At 45.0% G+C, this 19041-nt stretch overlaps 1 protein-coding gene across 1 annotated transcript in view; it reads right to left on the bottom strand.

Moving 5' to 3' along the window:
* Positions 1-19041, bottom strand: part of TM2D1 (TM2 domain containing 1) — a 101191-nt gene that overhangs the window by 5598 nt on the left and 76552 nt on the right. The window contains exons 5-6 of the mRNA XM_063939229.1: positions 18536-18609; positions 6445-6562 (exon numbers count right to left, since the gene is read on the bottom strand). Of these exons, the coding sequence (XP_063795299.1) occupies positions 6452-6562; positions 18536-18609 (185 nt within the window). The 3' untranslated portion in view covers positions 6445-6451. The remainder of the gene's footprint in view (positions 1-6444; positions 6563-18535; positions 18610-19041) is intronic.

The raw sequence follows: 19041 nt of genomic DNA, 5'->3' as shown, positions 1-19041 counted from the left end.
GTTCAGCCCATTGAAGAATCTTTGACACTTCCAACATTGCTGTGCGGCTTCGCGTGTCACCTTGGCAATTTATGTACGCCACCGTGGTGGCATTGTCGACTGTACTTGAACAGGCCCGTTCTGCACCAGAGGCAGGGCAAGTTTCAGAGCATTGAACACTGCCCGTAACTCCAGAATATTTATCGGGAGGGAAGAATCCTCCATGGTCCACCGACCATGAAGAGAGTGTTGCTCCAACACCGCGCCCCAACCCCGCAGACTGGCATCCGTCATTAGGAGGATCCAGTTGGAGATCCAGAAAGGACGACCCATGCTCAATTGTTGGTCCTGTAGCCACAAGCTCAGTGACAGACGAACCTCCGGAGTCAAGGAAATCATGTGAGATCTGATCCGGTGAGGCAGGCCGTCCCACCTGGCAAGGATTAGCTTCTGTAGAGGGCGAGAGTGAAATTGAGCGTACTCTACCATGTCGAAAGCAGACACCATGAGGCCTAGTACGTGCATCGCCGAGTGTATCGACACTCGTGGGCGAGAGAGGAAGCATCTTCTCCTGTCCTGAAGCTTCAAGACCTTCTCTAGAGACAAGAACAAATGTTGGTTGTGTGTGTGTGTTCAGTAATGACCCCAGGTTCACCATGCTCTGAGCAGGGACCAGTGAGGATTTCTTCCAATTGATGAGCCACCCGTGTGCTTGTAGGAATTGGACTGTCAGTTCCAGATGACGTGTGAAAACCTCTGAGGAGTTCGCCAGGATCAGCAAGTCGTCCAGATATGGCAGGATCCCGATACCTTGCCGACGGAGAATGGCTGTCATGACTGCCATGACCTTGGTGAAGATCCGAGGAGCTGTAGTCAGTCCAAAGGGCAAGGCTTGGAATTGATAATAGAAACAGACAAAATCAGCTGCGCAAAGTATCAGGGAAAGGACAGTACAATTTTAGGAGAACCGATGTATGTATATAAATTGATTTATTAATGAAAAAGCATAAAATAGCAGTAAAAGATGACATAAAATTGTTGGATATAAAAAGGCACACCTTGACTAAGTTTATCCGTTTAAACAGACACCAAATAGTGTCGGTTCTCTATATGGAAGTCCACAAAGGGAAATAAAGTCCAGCTGTTTGTTGGAAAGCAATAGATGGTAATAGCCGTAATGTTAATACTGGAAGTGAATGATCAGTGCAGTAGACATCCCATAATAATAAATTGGGGGAGTGATCCAGTGTTATTTATTGTTCAATTACCTCTCCTTAGGTGGGCTGGTCCAAAGCTGAGCGTCCTCGGCGATGTGTCCTGCAATGCCCACTGTGCGAATGCCGCAGGGGAGAGGGAGCCGTGGATTCACTGTAAAGTGTATGCCGTGTGCTGGTTTATCCGGCTGACGGGGAGCCGTATGTTGATACGGGCGGCTCGAGAATTCAGATCCGCGGCTATTCTGGGATCTCTGTGGAGATGAAGGACGGCTTGCGGGGAGAACAAACCCGCTAATGCTTTCAAATCGGATACCTCGGCAGGTGTGCAGACAGGAGGCGTGGCCTAACTAGTTTCGTCACGTGACCCGTGAATCCACGGCTCCCTCTCCCCTGCGGCATTCGCACAGTGGGCATTGCAGGACACATCGCCGAGGACGCTCGGCTTTGGACCAGCCCACCTAAGGAGAGGTAATTGAACAATAAATAACACTGGATCACTCCCCCAATTTATTATTATGGGATGTCTACTGCACTGATCATTCACTTCCAGTATTAACATTACGGCTATTACCATCTATTGCTTTCCAACAAACAGCTGGACTTTATTTCCCTTTGTGGACTTCCATATAGAGAACCGACACTATTTGGTGTCTGTTTAAACGGATAAACTTAGTCAAGGTGTGCCTTTTTATATCCAACAATTTTATGTCATCTTTTACTGCTATTTTATGCTTTTTCATTAATAAATCAATTTATATACATACATCGGTTCTCCTAAAATTGTACTGTCCTTTCCCTGATACTTTGCGCAGCTGATTTTGTCTGTTTCTATATTCTCCAACCAAACACCCACATAGTGTTTTTCAGCCGCGCATGTATCAGGGTAATTTGATTATTAGCCTCCTGCAATTGAGGCGCTGTAGAAGCAGTCTTCTGTTTTTTCTCTTGGAATTGATAATGTAGGTTGCCAATAGCAAACCGCAGATACTGCCGATGCGATACGGCAATAGGTATGTGTAGGCAAGCATCCTGTATGTCCAGGGATACCATATAATCCTTGGGCTCCAAAGCCAGAACAATAGAGCGAAGAGTTTCCATACGGAATTTCGATACCTTCACAAATTTGTTCAAAGATTTGAAGTTGAGAATGGGCCGGGAGGATCCATTCGGCTTCGGGACTAGGAACAGTGTTGAATAGTACCCCCTGCCCCTCTGAGACAGAGGCACCGGCACTATCAGTCCCGTGTCCGGGAGTGATTGCACCACCAAACGTAGAGTCTTTGCTTTTAATGGATCTGAAGGGATAACCGTCAAGCAAAACCTGTGAGGGGGACGTGTCTTGAAAGAGATGGCGTATCCGCGAGCGACGACTTCCCTCACCCAGGCGTCCAAAGTGGTCTGTTAACCATACCTGGGTGAAACGCAGTAGTCAGCCTCCCACCCTGGGATTCCCCAGGGGGAGGCCCGCCCCGTCTGGTTTGGAAGTCAGGGACAGCCCAAGAACGTTTAGGTTTGGGCTTAGAGGATTTGGAAGTGCGAGCCTGTTTCGGGTACGCCTGACCCTTTGCCTTACTTGGAGGTCGAAAGGAACGAAAGGAGGTAGTTTTAGCCTTCGGAGCCAAAGGATTAGTACTTGGTAGACATACTTGTTCAAATCTTCCCCGAATAGGATGTCTCCCTTAAAAGGGATCACCTCCAAGGTCTTTTTAGAGTCCAGGTCTACCGACCAGGACCGCAACCACAGAATCTGGCGAGCCAGAATAGACGTAGTAGACGCTTTGGCCGCCAGAACACTGGCATCAGAGGCCGCCTCCTGAATGTAATGAGAGGCTGTGGTAATATATGAAAGACACTGTCTGGCATTATCAGAAAAATCCAGAGGTAGCTCTGCCTCAACAGCTTGAACCCAGGCTTCAATACCCTTTGCAGCCCAAGAAGCAGCTATAGTGGGTCTATGTACAGCACCCGCAAGAGTGTAAATAGACTTCAAGCAACCCTCCACGCGCTTATCCGTCGGTTCTTTCAGAGAGGCGACGGTACTGACAGGCAGAGTAGAAGACACCACAAGACGTGCTACATGTGAGTCCACCGGTGGCGGTGTTTCCCAATTCTTACTTAACTCTGCAGAGAGGGGATAACGAGCTAGCATCTTTTTAGACAGGGAGAATTTCTTCCCTGGAAACTCCCAGGATTCCCGACGTATTTCAACCAAATGGTCAGAATGTGGCAAAACTAATTTAGTAACCTTCTGACGTTTAAACTTGTCAGGTTTCTTAGACGTATCTGGAGGATCAGTTTCATCCTCAATCTGAAGAATCAGTTTGATAGCCTCCAATAGGTCAGGAACATCAACCTGCGTTGTAAATTCCTTATCAGAAACATCTGCATCAGTGTCTGATGGGTCAGTATATACCCCATCTTCATCCGATGAAGTATCTGCAACATAAGTGGATTGTGAGGAAGAAATGGCCTGCTTAGATGATACCTTGGTCCTAGGAGAGAGAGGGTTAGGCTTTTGTTTAACCAAAGACTGATTTAATTGCTGTAACTGAGTAGACAGAGTATCCGCCCATGGCGGATTAACTACAGGGACAATATGTGGCTGTAATGGCACAGGAGGTCCCACAGGGGGCGTAAGTCTCGTTACTAGCGTAGTCAGTAAATTAGAAAAAGCAGACCAAGGCTGGTCTTGGTGTGCCACAGGTGCTGAAGATTGACTGAGGGGTACAGAACCCCCGTTACCTGGACCCTGAGCTGGAATATTTTCCTCAGATAAATCCACGGCGTCAGCACTGCATGATGCAGGTTCAGCCAGGGATCTCCCGCCCTGTGTAGCAGAGATTATATGGAAACGTAGTTGTAGGGCATAACAGTACAATATAGCCAGACACCGTACCTGACAAAAAAACCCTGTGCAATGTCACTGCCAATGCAGAACACAAACAGAGGATTTAAGTGGTATATGGTGACTGAAATACACAGAGAAAAATACAAAAAACAGTATATCCTGTGACATACTATATAAATATATATACATGACCCTGATGCACTTAGCCCCCTCAGGGTACAGAATATAGTGATAGCAAGATGTGATACACGGAACAGGAACCACACGGCAGCTATAGGCACACACAGTCACATGTACAATGCAGAAATTATTACACACAACAATAAGACTGCACTGGACTAGTAATACTACATAAAACTATGTATGTACAGATATAACAATGCACAGTAAACAATGGATGTATATCACAGAATACTTGTACTAAATATCTCTGTAGTTATGCACTTGTTCTTAACTAACACTGTCTAAACGACATGTAGAATACTTAAGTGTCCTGTAAATGCACAGCGTTGATGAGGCAGGCGGCTTTACAGAGGAGGCATCACCCAGTAGTCCCAGAATCAGCTCAGCTGTGTGTAATGGAGCCCAAACGCTGACAGGGAGTGAGGGAGACAGAGAGATGCAGCTCCAGAGCGGGAACATTTGCTATAAATGGCGTCTGGGGCTGGGGGAGGGGCTACAGGTCAGAGCCTTATCCCCTCTACTGGACTTCACCACCAGGTACTATGGAGCCTGAAATAAACTGAGCTCCAGTGCCTGGAGGCGGGGATATAGAGGAGGCGGTGCAGTGCATCCTGGGAACAGTCAAAGCTTTAGCCTGTTGGTGCCTCGGATCAAGATCCAACTGTACACCCCAATGTTATTCCCTTTGGAATCCCAGTGTACCCCACTGCAGAAAGACATTATTTTTTACAAGCCATAATGGGAAAATGAATGACTCATTGGTCAGATATTGGGGCAGATGTATTAACCTGGAGAAGGCATAAGGAAGTGATAAACCAGAGATATGTGCAAGGTGATAAAGGCACCAGCCAATCAGCTCCAATATGTAAATTACCAGTTAGGATCTGATTGGCTGGTGCCTTTATCACCTTACACATATCACTGGTTTATCACTTCCTTATGCCTTCTCCAGGTTAATACATCTGCCCCATAGTCCCTAATTGAGTGGATCCAACTGCACTTGCCACTTTGAGGTTTGCAAATGGTTACCGTAGAAAAATACTAGAACTATAATGGATGAGTATACTTGTTTGAACAGAGAGTTGTGTCACAAAAATGAATGCCCATTGGTCTAATGGCATTGGAAACCATTTTTAAACAGTGATTTAGAAGCCATCGTTTGATACATTCTATTAGAAATCTAAAAAAAAAACCCCAAACTTATTTTTGTATTAATGCACATTAGTCTCTAGTCTTTTTTTTTTAACGACAGACAGACACAGAAAAAAAAGGTATGGTAAGATAAACAGGTTTTTAAAAATGAATAAACAAAATATTTTGTTTAAACCAGTTTTTTTTTTTTTTTTGCATTAATGCGTTAATAGAAAAAAATGAATCCTGCTTATTATATTAATACTGTGAAACATTGCTATGTTTTAGAAACCTTGACCAACCATGGTTTAATGATTCCTAACATTACCAAATCCAAAGTTATTTGGCTTTGATATGATTTATTTTCCATCTTTCAATAAAACCAATTTTTTACTGCTTATTATTTCTGTTACATCTGAGTATATGAAGATAGACTAAACATACTAAAACATACAAAGTACACTCAGAGACATCTCAATAGAACTGAAGGTTTTGAATGTAAATAGACATTAATGAGATTAAACCATGAGATTTCTCTGTGTATTGCCTCTATTATGTGTTTTAGTTGTTCACCCTTTGAGATGGATAATGTTTAATTGGGGGTTTCTCCTGTCTTATAGGATTGTTAGGGAGTTTGTAGAGTCTTACCTGATGCTAGGAAGATTTAGTACCTTTCTGGTCTGTTTCACCCTATGTCTCTGTTGTGTGTGAATTTACTGCATTGATTCATCTCACTCAATGAAGATCAGAATCAACAAGAATGTGGAATATTACCAGGGTGATTTCCTTAGAATAGTCTTTTTTTAAAGCAGTCACGGCATAATAAATGCTTCTTTTAAACCATTTGGTTCAAACCAAGGTGGTTTACACCAGCCAACCCTAAGATAGATAATATAGTCAAACAAGCCTTATTTTTTTTTTTATAAACACACTGCCCTTGCCCACTTTTAAAATAGCCATTTCATGCCGTTTATGGAGTGCATATCATCGTACAGGCTTATCAATGGCTGCAAGAGATATTTAACGCTGCAGCCATCTCCCCTCCTACCGCAACTTTACCCTTTTTAAAGCATGAAATTAACTTACCATCAGATTATGGGTATAACTGCGACTCTCTGAATGTCTCGTTATTGATGCTCAGATGGATGAGTCTAGCTCCGTAATAGTCAATTATATAACTGGATCCATCAGATGGTCCAACGATCTTTAAGAGAGAGAGAAAGGAAATTAGTATAATGGTAATTTGTGGGTTGGTACAAAACATTTAATTCCGTTAAGGACGATTCACAATACAGTTAATAACTGGCCCTTCTATTAGATTCGCTCATGGACTTCCTCTCCCACGATGCTTTGCCAGCAGGCCAGTAGCTAAACACCGATAAGGTCTAGCGTCACAGAAGCTGACTATCATGGGTCAGGGCTCTGTAGTGGTGAAGGTTAATCCCTGATCTCTAGAACCTGTGTGGCCCTGACTATTCCCAGCACGCTGTAGACAAACACTGCTCTTTGCGCCAGTCTTGGCTGCTCTACAGAGAGTTTGGCTTCTGACCACAGGAATACATTTAAAAGCCAGCATAACCATCTTATTTAACACACAATTAAGGCAGAGCCCTGCAACCTGCTATTATATCCTTACAGAAACTACATTTCTGCTGTTGGGGCTTCCTTACGGGCTTCGTGCAGGAGCACTTTCTGTCCATTTGGATGGAGTTCTGGGATCGTGGCCCAAGAGGCACCATTACAGAGACAATATTTATGTTCATTTAAATTACACAGACATTAACGCCTGCCAGTTTGTTTTTTTCTTTGAAAAATATATCACATTTTCCACCTTCCTAACATTATTAATTCAAAAGGCTGCTAAGCTTAATTAGTGATGTGCACCGGAAATTTTTCGGGTTTTGTGTTTTGGTTTCGGTTCCGCGGCCGTGTTTTGGATTCGGACGCGTTTTGGCAAAACCTCACCGAAAATTTTTTGTCGGATTCGGGTGTGTTTTGGATTCGGGTGTTTTTTTCAAAAAACCCTAAAAAACAGCTTAAATCATAGAATTTGGGGGTCATTTTGATCCCATAGTATTATTAACCTCAATAACCATAATTTCCACTCATTTCCAGTCTATTCTGAACACCTCACAATATTATTTTTAGTCCTAAAATTTGCACAGAGGTCGCTGGATGGCTAAGCTAAGCGACACAAGTGGCCGACACAAACACCTGGCCCATCTAGGAGTGGCCCTGCAGTGTCAGGCAGGATGGCACTTCAAAAAAATTGTCCCCAAACAGCACATGATGCAAAGAAAAAAAGAGGCGCACCAAGGTCGCTGTGTGACTAAGCTAAGTGACACAAGTGGCCGACACAAACACCTGGCCCATCTAGGAGTGGCACTGCAGTGTCACGCAGGATAGCCCTTCAAAAAAATACTCCCCAAACAGCACATGATGCAAAGAAAAAAAGAGGCGCAATGAGGTAGCTGTGTGACTAAGATAAGCGACCCAAGTGGCCGACACAAACACCTGGCCCATCTAGGAGTGGCACTGCAGTGTCAGACAGGATGGCACTTCAAAAAAATTGTCCCCAAACAGCACATGATGCAAAGAAAAATGAAAGAAAAAAGAGGTGCAAGATGGAATTGTCCTTGGGCCCTCCCACCCACCCTTATGTTGTATAAACAGGAAATGCACACTTTAACGAACCCATCATTTCAGCGACAGGGTCTGCCACACGACTGTGACTGAAATGACTGGTTGGTTTGGGCCCCCACCAAAAAAGAAGCAATCAATCTCTCCTTGCACAAACTGGCTCTACAGAGGCAAGATGTCCACCTCATCATCATCGTCCGATTCATCACCCCTTTCACTGTGTACATCCCCCTCCTCACAGATTATTAATTCATCCCCACTGAAATCCACCATCTCAGGTCCCCGTGCATTTTCTGGAGGCAATTGCTGCTGGTGAATGTCTCCACGGAGGAATTGATTATAATTCATTTTAATGAACATCATCTTCTCCACATTTTCTGGAAGTAACCTCGTACGCCGATTGCTGACAAGGTGAGCGGCGGCACTAAACACTCTTTCGGAGTACACACTGGAGGGAGGGCAACTTAGGTAGAATAAAGCCAGTTTCTGCAAGGGCCTCCAAATTGCCTCTTTTTCCTGCCAGTATACGTACGGACTGTCTGACGTGCCTACTTGGATGCGGTCACTCATATAATCCTCCACCATTCTTTCAATGGTGAGAGAATCATATGCAGTGACAGTAGACGACATGTCAGTAATCGTTGGCAGGTCCTTCAGTCCGGACCAGATGTCAGCACTCGCTCAAGACTGCCCTGCATCACCGCCAGCGGGTGGGCTCGGAATTCTTAGCCTTTTCCTCGCACCCCCAGTTGCGGGAGAATGTGAAGGAGGAGCTGTTGACGGGTCACGTTCCGCTTGACTTGACAAATTTTCTCACCAGCAGGTCTTTGAACCCCTGCAGACTTTTGTCTGCCGGAAAGAGAGATACAACGTAGGTTTTAAATCTAGGATCGAGCACGGTGGCCAAAATGTAGTGCTCTGATTTCAACAGATTGACCACCCGTGAATCCTGGTTAAGCGAATGAAGGGCTCCATCCACAAGTCCCACAAGCCTAGCGGAATCGCTCTGTTTTAGCTCCTCCTTCAATGTCTCCAGCTTCTTCTGCAAAAGCCTGATGAGGGGAATGACCTGACTCAGGCTGGCAGTGTCTGAACTGACTTCACGTGTGGCAAGTTCAAAGGGTTGCAGAACCTTGCACAACGTTGAAATCATTCTCCACTGCGCTTGAGACAGGTGCATTCCACCTCCTTTGCCTATATCGTGGCCAGATGTATAGGCTTGAATGGCCTTTTGCTGCTCCTCCATCCTCTGAAGCATATAGAGGGTTGAATTCCACCTCGTTACCACCTCCTGCTTCAGATGATGGCAGGGCAGGTTCAGGTGTGTTTGGTGGTGCTCCAGTCTTCTGTACGCGGTGCCTGAATGCCGAAAGTGGCCCGCAATTCTTCGGGCCACCGACAGCATCTCTTGCACGCCCCTGTCGTTTTTTAAATAATTCTTCACCACCAAATTCAAGGTATGTGCAAAACATGGGACGTGCTGGAATTTGCCCAGATGTAATGCACGCACAATATTGCTGGCGTTGTCCGATGTCACAAATCCCCAGGAGAGTCCAATTGGGGTAAGCCATTCTGCGATGATCTTCCTCAGTTGCCTTAAGAGGTTTTCAGCTGTGTGCGTATTCTGGAAAGCGGTGATACAAAGCGTAGCCTGCCTAGGAACGAGTTGGCGTTTGCGAGATGCTGCTACTGGTGCCGCCGCTGCTGTTCTTGCAGCGGGAGGCAATACATCTACCCAGTGGGCTGTCACAGTCATATAGTCCTGAGTCTGCCCTGCTCCACTTGTCCACATGTCTGTAGTTAAGTGGACATTGGGTACAACTGCATTTTTTAGGACACTGGTGACTCTTTTTCTGAGGTCTGTGTACATTTTCGGTATCGCCTGCCTAGAGAAATGGAACCTAGATGGTATTTGGTACCGGGGACACAGTACCTCAATCAAGTCTATAGTTGGCTCTGAAGTAACGATGGATACCGGAACCACGTTTCTCACCGCCCAGGCTGCCAAGGCCTCAGTTATCCGCTTTGCAGCAGGATGACTGCTGTGATATTTCATCTTCTTTGCAAAGGACTGTTGGACAGTCAATTGCTTACTGGAAGTAGTACAAGTGGTCTTCCGACTTCCCCTCTGGGATGCCGATCGACTCCCAGCAGCAACAACAGCAGCGCCAGCAGCAGTAGGCGTTACACTCAAGGATGCATCGGAGGAATCCCAGGCAGGAGAGGACTCGTCAGACTTGCCAGTGACATGGCCTGCAGGACTATTGGCTTTCCTGGGTAAGGAGGAAATTGACACTGAGGGAGTTGGTGGTGTGGTTTGCGGGAGCTTGGTTACAAGAGGAAGGGATTTAGTGGTCAGTGGACTGCTTCCGCTGTCGCCCAAAGTTTTTGAACTTGTCACTGACTTATGATGAATGCGCTGCAGGTGACGTATAAGTGAGGATATTCTGAGGTGGTTAACGTCCTTACCCCTACTTATTACAGCTTGACAAAGGCAACACACGGCTTGACACCTGTTGTCCGCATTTGTGTTGAAATAATTCCACACCGAAGAGCTGATTTTTTTTGTATTTTGACCAGGCATGTCAATGGCCATATTCGTCCCACGAACAACAGGTGTCTCCCCGGGTGCCTGACTTAAACAAACCACCTCACCATCAGAATCCTCCTTGTCAATTTCCTCCCCAGAGCCAGCAACACCCATATCCTCATCCTGGTGTACTTCAACACTGACATCTTCAATTTGACTATCAGGAACTGGACTGCGGGTGCTCCTTCCAGCACTTGCAGGGGGCGTGCAAATGGTGGAAGGCGCAAGCTCTTCCCTTCCAGTGTTGGGAAGGTCAGGCATCGCAACCGACTCAATTGGACTCTCGTTGGGGATTTGTGATTTCGAAGAACGCACAGTTCTTTGCTGTGCTTTTGCCAGCTTAAGTCTTTTCTTTTTTCTAGCGAGAGGATGAGTGCTTCCATCCTCATGTGAAGCTGAACCACTAGCCATGAACATAGGCCAGGGCCTCAGCCGTTCCTTGCCACTCCGTGTCGTAAATGGCATATTGGCAAGTTTACGCTTCTCCTCAGACGCTTTTAATTTTGATTTTTGGGTCATTTTACTGATCTTTTGTGTTTTGGATTTTACATGCTCTGTACTATGACATTGGGCATCGGCCTTGGCAGACGACGTTGATGGCATTTCATCGTCTCGGCCATGACTAGTGGCAGCAGCTTTAGCACGAGGTGGAAGTGGATCTTGATCTTTCCCTATTTTTTTAACCTCCACATTTTTGTTCTCCATATTTTAATGCGCACAACTAAAAGGCACCACAGGTATACAATGTAGATGGATGGATAGTATACTTTATGGATGACGAGTGACGACACAGAGGTAGGTACAGCAGTGGCCTACCGTACTGCTATATACAGTATAATGGACCTGGTGGACACTGTCAGCAGACTGTGTTTATAGTATAAAGAAAAAAAGACACCACAGGTATACAATGTAGATGGATGGATAGTATACTTATGGACGACGAGTGACGACACAGAGGTAGGTACAGCAGTGGCCTACCGTACTGCTATATACAGTATAATGGACCTGGTGGACACTGTCAGCAGACTGCGTTTACAGTATAAAAAAAAAAAAAAAAGACACCACAGGTATACAATGTAGATGGATGGATAGTATACTTATGGACGACGAGTGACGACACAGAGGTAGGTACAGCAGTGGCCTACCGTACTGCTATATACAGTATAATGGACCTGGTGGACACTGTCAGCAGACTGCGTTTACAGTATAAAAAAAAAAAAAAAAGACACCACAGGTATACAATGTAGATGGATGGATAGTATACTTATGGCCGACGAGTGACGACACAGAGGTAGGTACAGCAGTGGCCTACCGTACTGCTATATACAGTATAATGGACCTGGTGGACACTGTCAGCAGACTGCGTTTATAGTATATAAAAAAAAAAAAAGACACCACAGGAGTGTTTTTCAGGCAGACAAACGTATACTGGTGGTCACTGTCAGCAAAACTGTGCACTGTACTCCTGCTATAGCTGCTCCCCAGTCCCCACAATTAAGCAGTGTGAGCACTCAGCACAGATATATTATGCAGCACTCTGAGCACAGATATGGTATGGAGCGTTTTTTTCAGGCAGAGAACGGATAAAAAACTGGTGGTCACTATTAGCAAAACTCTGCACTGTACTCCTCCTAACAGCTGCTCCCCAATCCTCCCCACAATAAGCTAGGCAATCAGATCAACTGTGTAGTATATAACTATATAAACGGAGAGGACGCCAGCCACGTCCTCTCCCTATCAATCTCAATGCACGTGTGAAAATGGCGGCGACGTGCGGCTGCTTATATAGAATCCGAATCTCGCGAGAATCCGACAGCGGGATGATGACGTTCGGGCGCGCTCGGGTTAACCGAGCCATACGGGAGAATCCGAGTATGGCTCGGACCTGTCTAAAAAGGGTGAAGTTCGGGGGCGTTCGGTTTCTCGGAAACCGAACCCGCTCATCACTACTTAACATACAAGTTAGATTACACCACTCACAAATACATATGTAAATTTCAGGAGCTTAACGGGTGATACGTCAGTTAAAATGGTGATCTTGGGGGAATATTTTCTTTCCTATGTAGAGCGGGCTTCCTGTTTTTAATCTACTGAAGTATATCTAAGGCGGGCTGAAACGGCCGAGACAAGAACATAAAACTGGAGCGTAGCTGTACAGAAAATAACAATTTAAAACGAAAAACAGTAAGTTCTGTCAATGTGTGGCAACTTATGTATAGAATTGTGAATAACTATCACGATGGTCTGACTCCTATACAGGTTGAGTATCCCATATCCATATATTCCGAAATACGGAATATTCCGAAATACGGACTTTTTTGAGTGAGAGTGAGATAGTGAAACCTTTGTTTTTTGATGGCTCAATGTACACAAACTTTGTTTAATACACAGAATTATTAAAAATATTGTATTAAATGGCCTTCAGGCTTGTGTATAAGGTGTATATGTAACATAAATGCATTCTGTGCTTAGATTTAGGTCCCATCACCATGATATCCGATTATGGTATGCAATTATTCCAAAATACGGAAAAATCCCATATCCAAAATACCTCTGGTCCCAAGCATTTTGGATAAGGGAGACTCAACCTGTACTAGCCATCAGAATCGTCTAGATTTCATGCATATTGTAGCTTTGTTTTGTGCACTAGATAAAACAGTCCCTGTACACGAACTATGGGATGGAAGGATAATTGGGGAGGAAGTGCTAAACCTAACCTCCCCACCCCACCCCCCATATCCCGGGCTAACACGAACAGTTGGATCGGGATTCTGGCGTCTGCATTTCGTCCGCTGTTGGAGTCAGCATTTTGGCAGCGTGTTGAGATTCTGACTGAAGGCATCCCCTTTAGGCAATGTCATGGTAGCTAGCAGTCCACTAATACTGAGACTGTAGAACCACCTTACAAATGCTAATAAAACAAACCTACTGTGTGAAGAAACAAGAATTACCTGGAGTCAGTCAACTGGATGTTTAATTCTACGTGAACAGTGGGCGAAATTGTACTAAATCCATGCTATGAAGATCTTTCGAATATTAGGAACCTCAAATATCAAGGTGACACGGTCATTTGATTCCATAAGAGGTATTTTGAAGCCTACATTGTATCTGAAAGCCTGGGGACCAGACAAGTATTTGGGGGGTTTCGGCGACTGTACTAGGGGTCTGGTTGTGCACGAGGACTGTAAATAACATTCTCAGTTCACCGATGAGAGCTTGTAGTGCTCTGTGGTTCATCAGGAAGTTCAATGCCCGTCTAACTGAACAGATGTGACGATAATGAATTACACCACAAACAGATCTGCAGATTTTCATGCTGGAATTTGCATTGCAAAATGCTGACATATGAGCAGAAAAACAGCTGCGGAAAATGACCAAATGATGAATCAGTGCATCACAAGGCTCCTTTAATTGTGAATTAGAAACTGTACAGTCCGCCATCTGACAGGTTACACAGTTCTTGTACCGAGTTCTGAGACCATTATAAACTGATGCTTTGTCCATAAACTTTACCGATTTTATTGGACGACGTAACAAAAACTGCAATTACAGAGATCAACTATTTTAGTTAAAGTACACCCACAGACATAAAAGCAAGACTTCCATATATAGGGTTAGGCTCCTGGGGGGGGGATGGGGAATCAGGGTCAGGCTGCAGAAAGGAACAGATAGGGTTAAAATACTTATCGGGATCCATTGGGATTTTGACCATTGGGGTGCCACTGTCGGCATCCTGACCGCCGGGACTGACTGCCAGGATTGCGTAATGGACCAGAGTGACTCCACTTCTTACACTTTTGTGCAACGTCCCTGACACCAGTTAACAGATGGATTTATTGATTAAAGTAATTAACACTAATGGATAAAATCAACATAACTGTGGTGACCTGCAGACAATGGGGGTCATTCCGACCCGATCGCACGCTGCACTTCTTCGCAACCGTGCGATCGGGTCGGTTCTGCGCATGCACGAAGGCCGAAATGCGCAGGCGCGTCGTTGCCCGGCGGTGCCGCGAACGAAGAAAGCGGTCGCCGCGGCGACCGCAAGAAGACTGACAGGAGGAAGGCGTTCTGGGGCGTCAACTCACCGTTTTTCGGGCGTGGAGATACGAATGCAGGCGTGTCCAGGCGTTTGGAGGGCAGATGTCTGACATCAATTCCGGAACCTGCATAGCTGAAATCATCGTACCAGGTAAGTATGCCTAGGGCTAGTCTTGTTTTACACAAAACTTTTTTTGCATAGCAGGGCTGCACAAGCGTTCGCAGCCCTGCTATGCAGAAATACACTCCCCCATAGGCGGTGTCTAGTTGATCGCACGGGCAGCAAAAAGTTGCTACATGCGATCATCTCGGAATGACCCCCCAATGAACGCTACCATGTTGTGGGCTCAGCCAATGTTAATGAGACTGCAACCTACTCATTTAATTGCATCCTTGAACGACACTGAGGCATTAGGTAGCTCGTGCCTCGTGCTCCCTTCTTGTCATTTGAGGCCTGCCTGGATTGTGTAGACGAGACAGGTACACATTAAACAATTAGATCTTGACGAGGGTTCCTGGGTTGACCGATCTGCGGCTTCTGGAGAATTAATGCCTCATTAACCCTCCAAGACAGGAGATGGCTTAAATAGCAATACCTGGTCCCATTTTCATGGTTTACAGCTGCATCTGTTCCACTTGGTATACTTTCTCATTTCTTACTGCACACAAGAAAATGTTTTATTTTTGGGACGGCTAAGGGTGTGTTCTGGGAACCAAAATATGAAGGCCCCCATACTGGACAGTCCCAAATAAACCTTGTAGGTTTCAATTTAAAGTGCCCCTTCCTGTGGTCTACTGACATTTTGCCGACTAGCTCGTGGGTCGCAGTAAGACCTGATGCATCCAGAGGCCAAAACTTAGGTCTTATAGGCCTCGGGCTCACAACTAAATATAGACCACAGCACTGTTGACCCTTGCTCGCCTTTGTGGAATAATATGGCTTTTTCTGAGGTTCGGTTGTTGGACAGTGGCTCGGGGTGGACCTCTTTTGGTGTCTCAGCTGTGGGGCAACTGTATCAGGACAGTGTCCTTCATATATTTGAATACTTCTCAACCACATATGCTGTTCCTAGACAATATTTTATTGTTACTTACAGCACAGACATGCTTTATCTGCACAGTGGGGTCATGCTCCTCCGCAATTCTCTGACTCTCCCGTTCATGCGCTGGTTCGTAACATGCCTGAGCGTAAAGCTGCGTCTGCTCTCTACTCCTCTCTCCTCCTCTGGGCGCGGTGGCTTAGGGCCATTGAGAGATAAATGGATGTCTGATCTGGGTGCTCTTGATAATGAGGATTGGAATTGTATGCTCGGCTCTCCTAGAACAGCTACGGCCTATGCTAGATAACAACAAATCCAGCTCTATATTTTGCACAGAATTTATTGGACTCCAAGTAGACCATTTCACATAGGTGGCTTACCGTCCAATGCTTGTCCTAAATGTAAGGCCTTGGATGCTGGCTTCTGGCATCTGCTCTGGCTCTGTCCACGTGTTTCTGCTTATTGGGTGGAGGTGACGAATTTTATCAGCGATATGCTTATTCAGTTCCCTGTTCTGTCCCCTCGCATGTGTATATTTGGTCTGGATTTGGAGGAATCTCTCAGTGGTCCTCTTAAGTTGTATCTTAATAATCCGCTTACTTTGGCACGCATATGTATCGCACGCACCTGTATGGCGCGGGACCCTCCCGCCTTTCCAGCATGGACGGCGCTTGTTAACGCTACGCTCTCTCATGACCGTTTTATGTATACTAAACGCAAATGACCGGGTAAATATGATAAGGTCTGGGGACTCTGGGCGAAATCTAGATATTTCATCGGTTCCCCAGCCGCATTATAGGGTATTGGTTATTTTTGTGTGCCCCTTGCCTCTAGCGTTTACCGAGCTACCCTCTCTGTACACGTGTGTTATTTTGCCGATCTCTGGTTTTTCTCTGCTATTTGCCTGAACTCTGTATGTCAGACTGTGAGATGCATTTTTCATTTTTGTTCACCTGTGATTGAGATCTTTTGCTGCTGGTTCTCTTCAAGAAATACAAGGTTCTTTTTGTTTCAATGGGTTTATTTGTTTGTATAGGTCTTTTGAAGATCAATAAAAAACTTTATTTAAAAAAAAAAAATGTAGACCACAGCATGCTAAGCCACTGGTGCTGCAAACGCCAAGAGTTGCACTGTTTACATACCGCTGTTTGCTCCGCTGGCATTAAGCATATAGGTCGGAAGAATAACAATCCCCCTTCCCCTTGGCGGTTTGAGACCAGCATCCATCAGATTAGCGCCAGACCCTTCTTTTTGTTTTTCCCTTGTTGGTTTGTATTTTTTGCTTTACGATTTGACATTACAGACACCTCGCACCTCTCCGAAGCCTGCTTTCAGCCTGCATGGAAACCATTTCACTGGTCTGCAGACCTGCATTTCCATGAAGGTCTCAAAAGTCTCTGGCACAATGCAATGAGCTACATGTGCAAGTAGAAGAACTCCACACTATAGCACACTACACATACCTCTAAGTATATCAGCTGGAAAATAAAGACATTTTCAGCTACAACCCTTGATTAGCCTAAAACACATCCATTTCTGCCATTGCTAAGTCACTTCTCCTAAGTTTCCAGATACACATAACCACAAAGAAGCAGTACAAAAACAGCACCATAAATAATAAATAACTATAAAAATTCTGCAGTCTTTAATGTCCTGTGTTATTCTTTGCTTCTCTCTCTTTGTGACATACAGATGATGTGCTCTTCATCAATTTTTGCCACGATGTGTACGCACGCATTGCAGCAGCGTCTAGACTCGCCAGAGAGCGACTATTCGCACTCGCAATCAGACAATGTAATCTCCATGGGGTAGACTATACAAACGTGAATGGGCACGCTACCCGCAGCAAACCGAGCGCGGGTGCGAACAGTCGCAGCCTGGACGAGGCGGAGCAGATCTGTAGTCCTAAATGGGAATAGTGACGGTTTGCAAATTCTGTAGATCCATGTCATATGCCATGTATGTACGGAAGTGCTGTACTTCCTACACCATTTTCCCGCAGATCTGAGCAATTCTCCACAGCGCTGCGCAGCTGCCGACACCCGGCAGAGAGGAGGAGGAGGCATGGATGGAGGAAGCTGCAAACGGGCCTCCTCCTCTTTTAAAACGCCCCTGAAAACACCCAACATAAGAGGCTACTGTAGATAGAAAAAAAAAAAAACACTGGAGGCCAAATGTCAAAGGTTGCAAATCGGCAAAAGGTTATGGCAATTTTGCCGCTGGATTCAAAAATTTGTAAAAGCAAAAACTATGTTTATTTTACCTTTAAAAAAAAAAAAAAAACACGCAGCTTTAAAACCTACGCCAAAATAGAAGACAAAACTACAGTATTAGGTTTGGCCCCGAGTTGCTGAAACTTTATCATTTTTATAATTATTATATTTAAATAGGTATAGGCGAGTGTGTCTACACACGTTTTTTGGTTATATGCTATGGTGATGTAGAGGCGCTATTAGTAAAACGAAGGGCCGTATTTACAGGAGTGCCGGTGAATTATAGCGCATGGGAGAACTGCAGACCTGTCAAATCATTTTTATTCAGCCGGGGAAGAAGCATGGCTGGAGGGGAGGGACATAATTCATATGAATGGAGATCACTTTTATAGTATGACGGGCAGATAACCTTGAAGTACGCCGAAGCCAAATCATGTAGAGGATTTTCTATTGTAAGGATTACTTACTAGCATGGGTTTATCCAGACACTGCAACAGCAATGCATCACTGTCTATCATCTATTAAAGTAACTTACACCTAATATAACAAATCACTTTGGTTTTCTTCCCACTTCTCTGGGATATTTACATTAAATCGACAAGCTCAATGCAGCAAAATAATGTCATCCTAAATGCACTGTGTGAGGAGCTCACCTGCATGGAGATGAGGATAAAGTCAATGAGACTTCCAATGCCGCAGAAACCGACCGTGCAGAACTTCAGCATTCCTGGGTAGATGGGAAAATAACAGATTACACTGGATTCTCTGCCTTTGTCTCCATCTAGTCTGCAATGAACTCCAGAGTTTACATGAACTGGTTAACATTGAGCTTTAATGCACTTCATTTACATATTTAAAGTTCTTAAAACTATAGAGAACGGCATATTGGGTATAGCAGAGATTTAGATGGAGGGAAGTCATGTGAGCAGTGAATCTGGACAGTTATGGAATCTTCAGGAACATCAATAAACTTCTTCACACCTGTCCAGCGAGAGGAGGTGGGAGACCATGTGGAGAAAAAGAGCCACCAGCAAAGGACTGACAGGAAACTTGTTGTAACGGGAGGGTTAGGCTGCGGGGGGAGGGGACGGCTAGGGTTGCGGCAGTGGTGGGTCAGGGTTAGCCTTAGAATACTAACCAAAAATTTCCGCCATTTTCA

This window comes from Pseudophryne corroboree, chromosome 9 (genome assembly GCF_028390025.1).
Source record: "Pseudophryne corroboree isolate aPseCor3 chromosome 9, aPseCor3.hap2, whole genome shotgun sequence".
NCBI lineage: Eukaryota > Metazoa > Chordata > Amphibia > Anura > Myobatrachidae > Pseudophryne > Pseudophryne corroboree.
The sequence above is the reverse complement of the archived record's forward strand: the minus strand, read 5'-3'. Positions and strand labels throughout refer to the sequence as shown.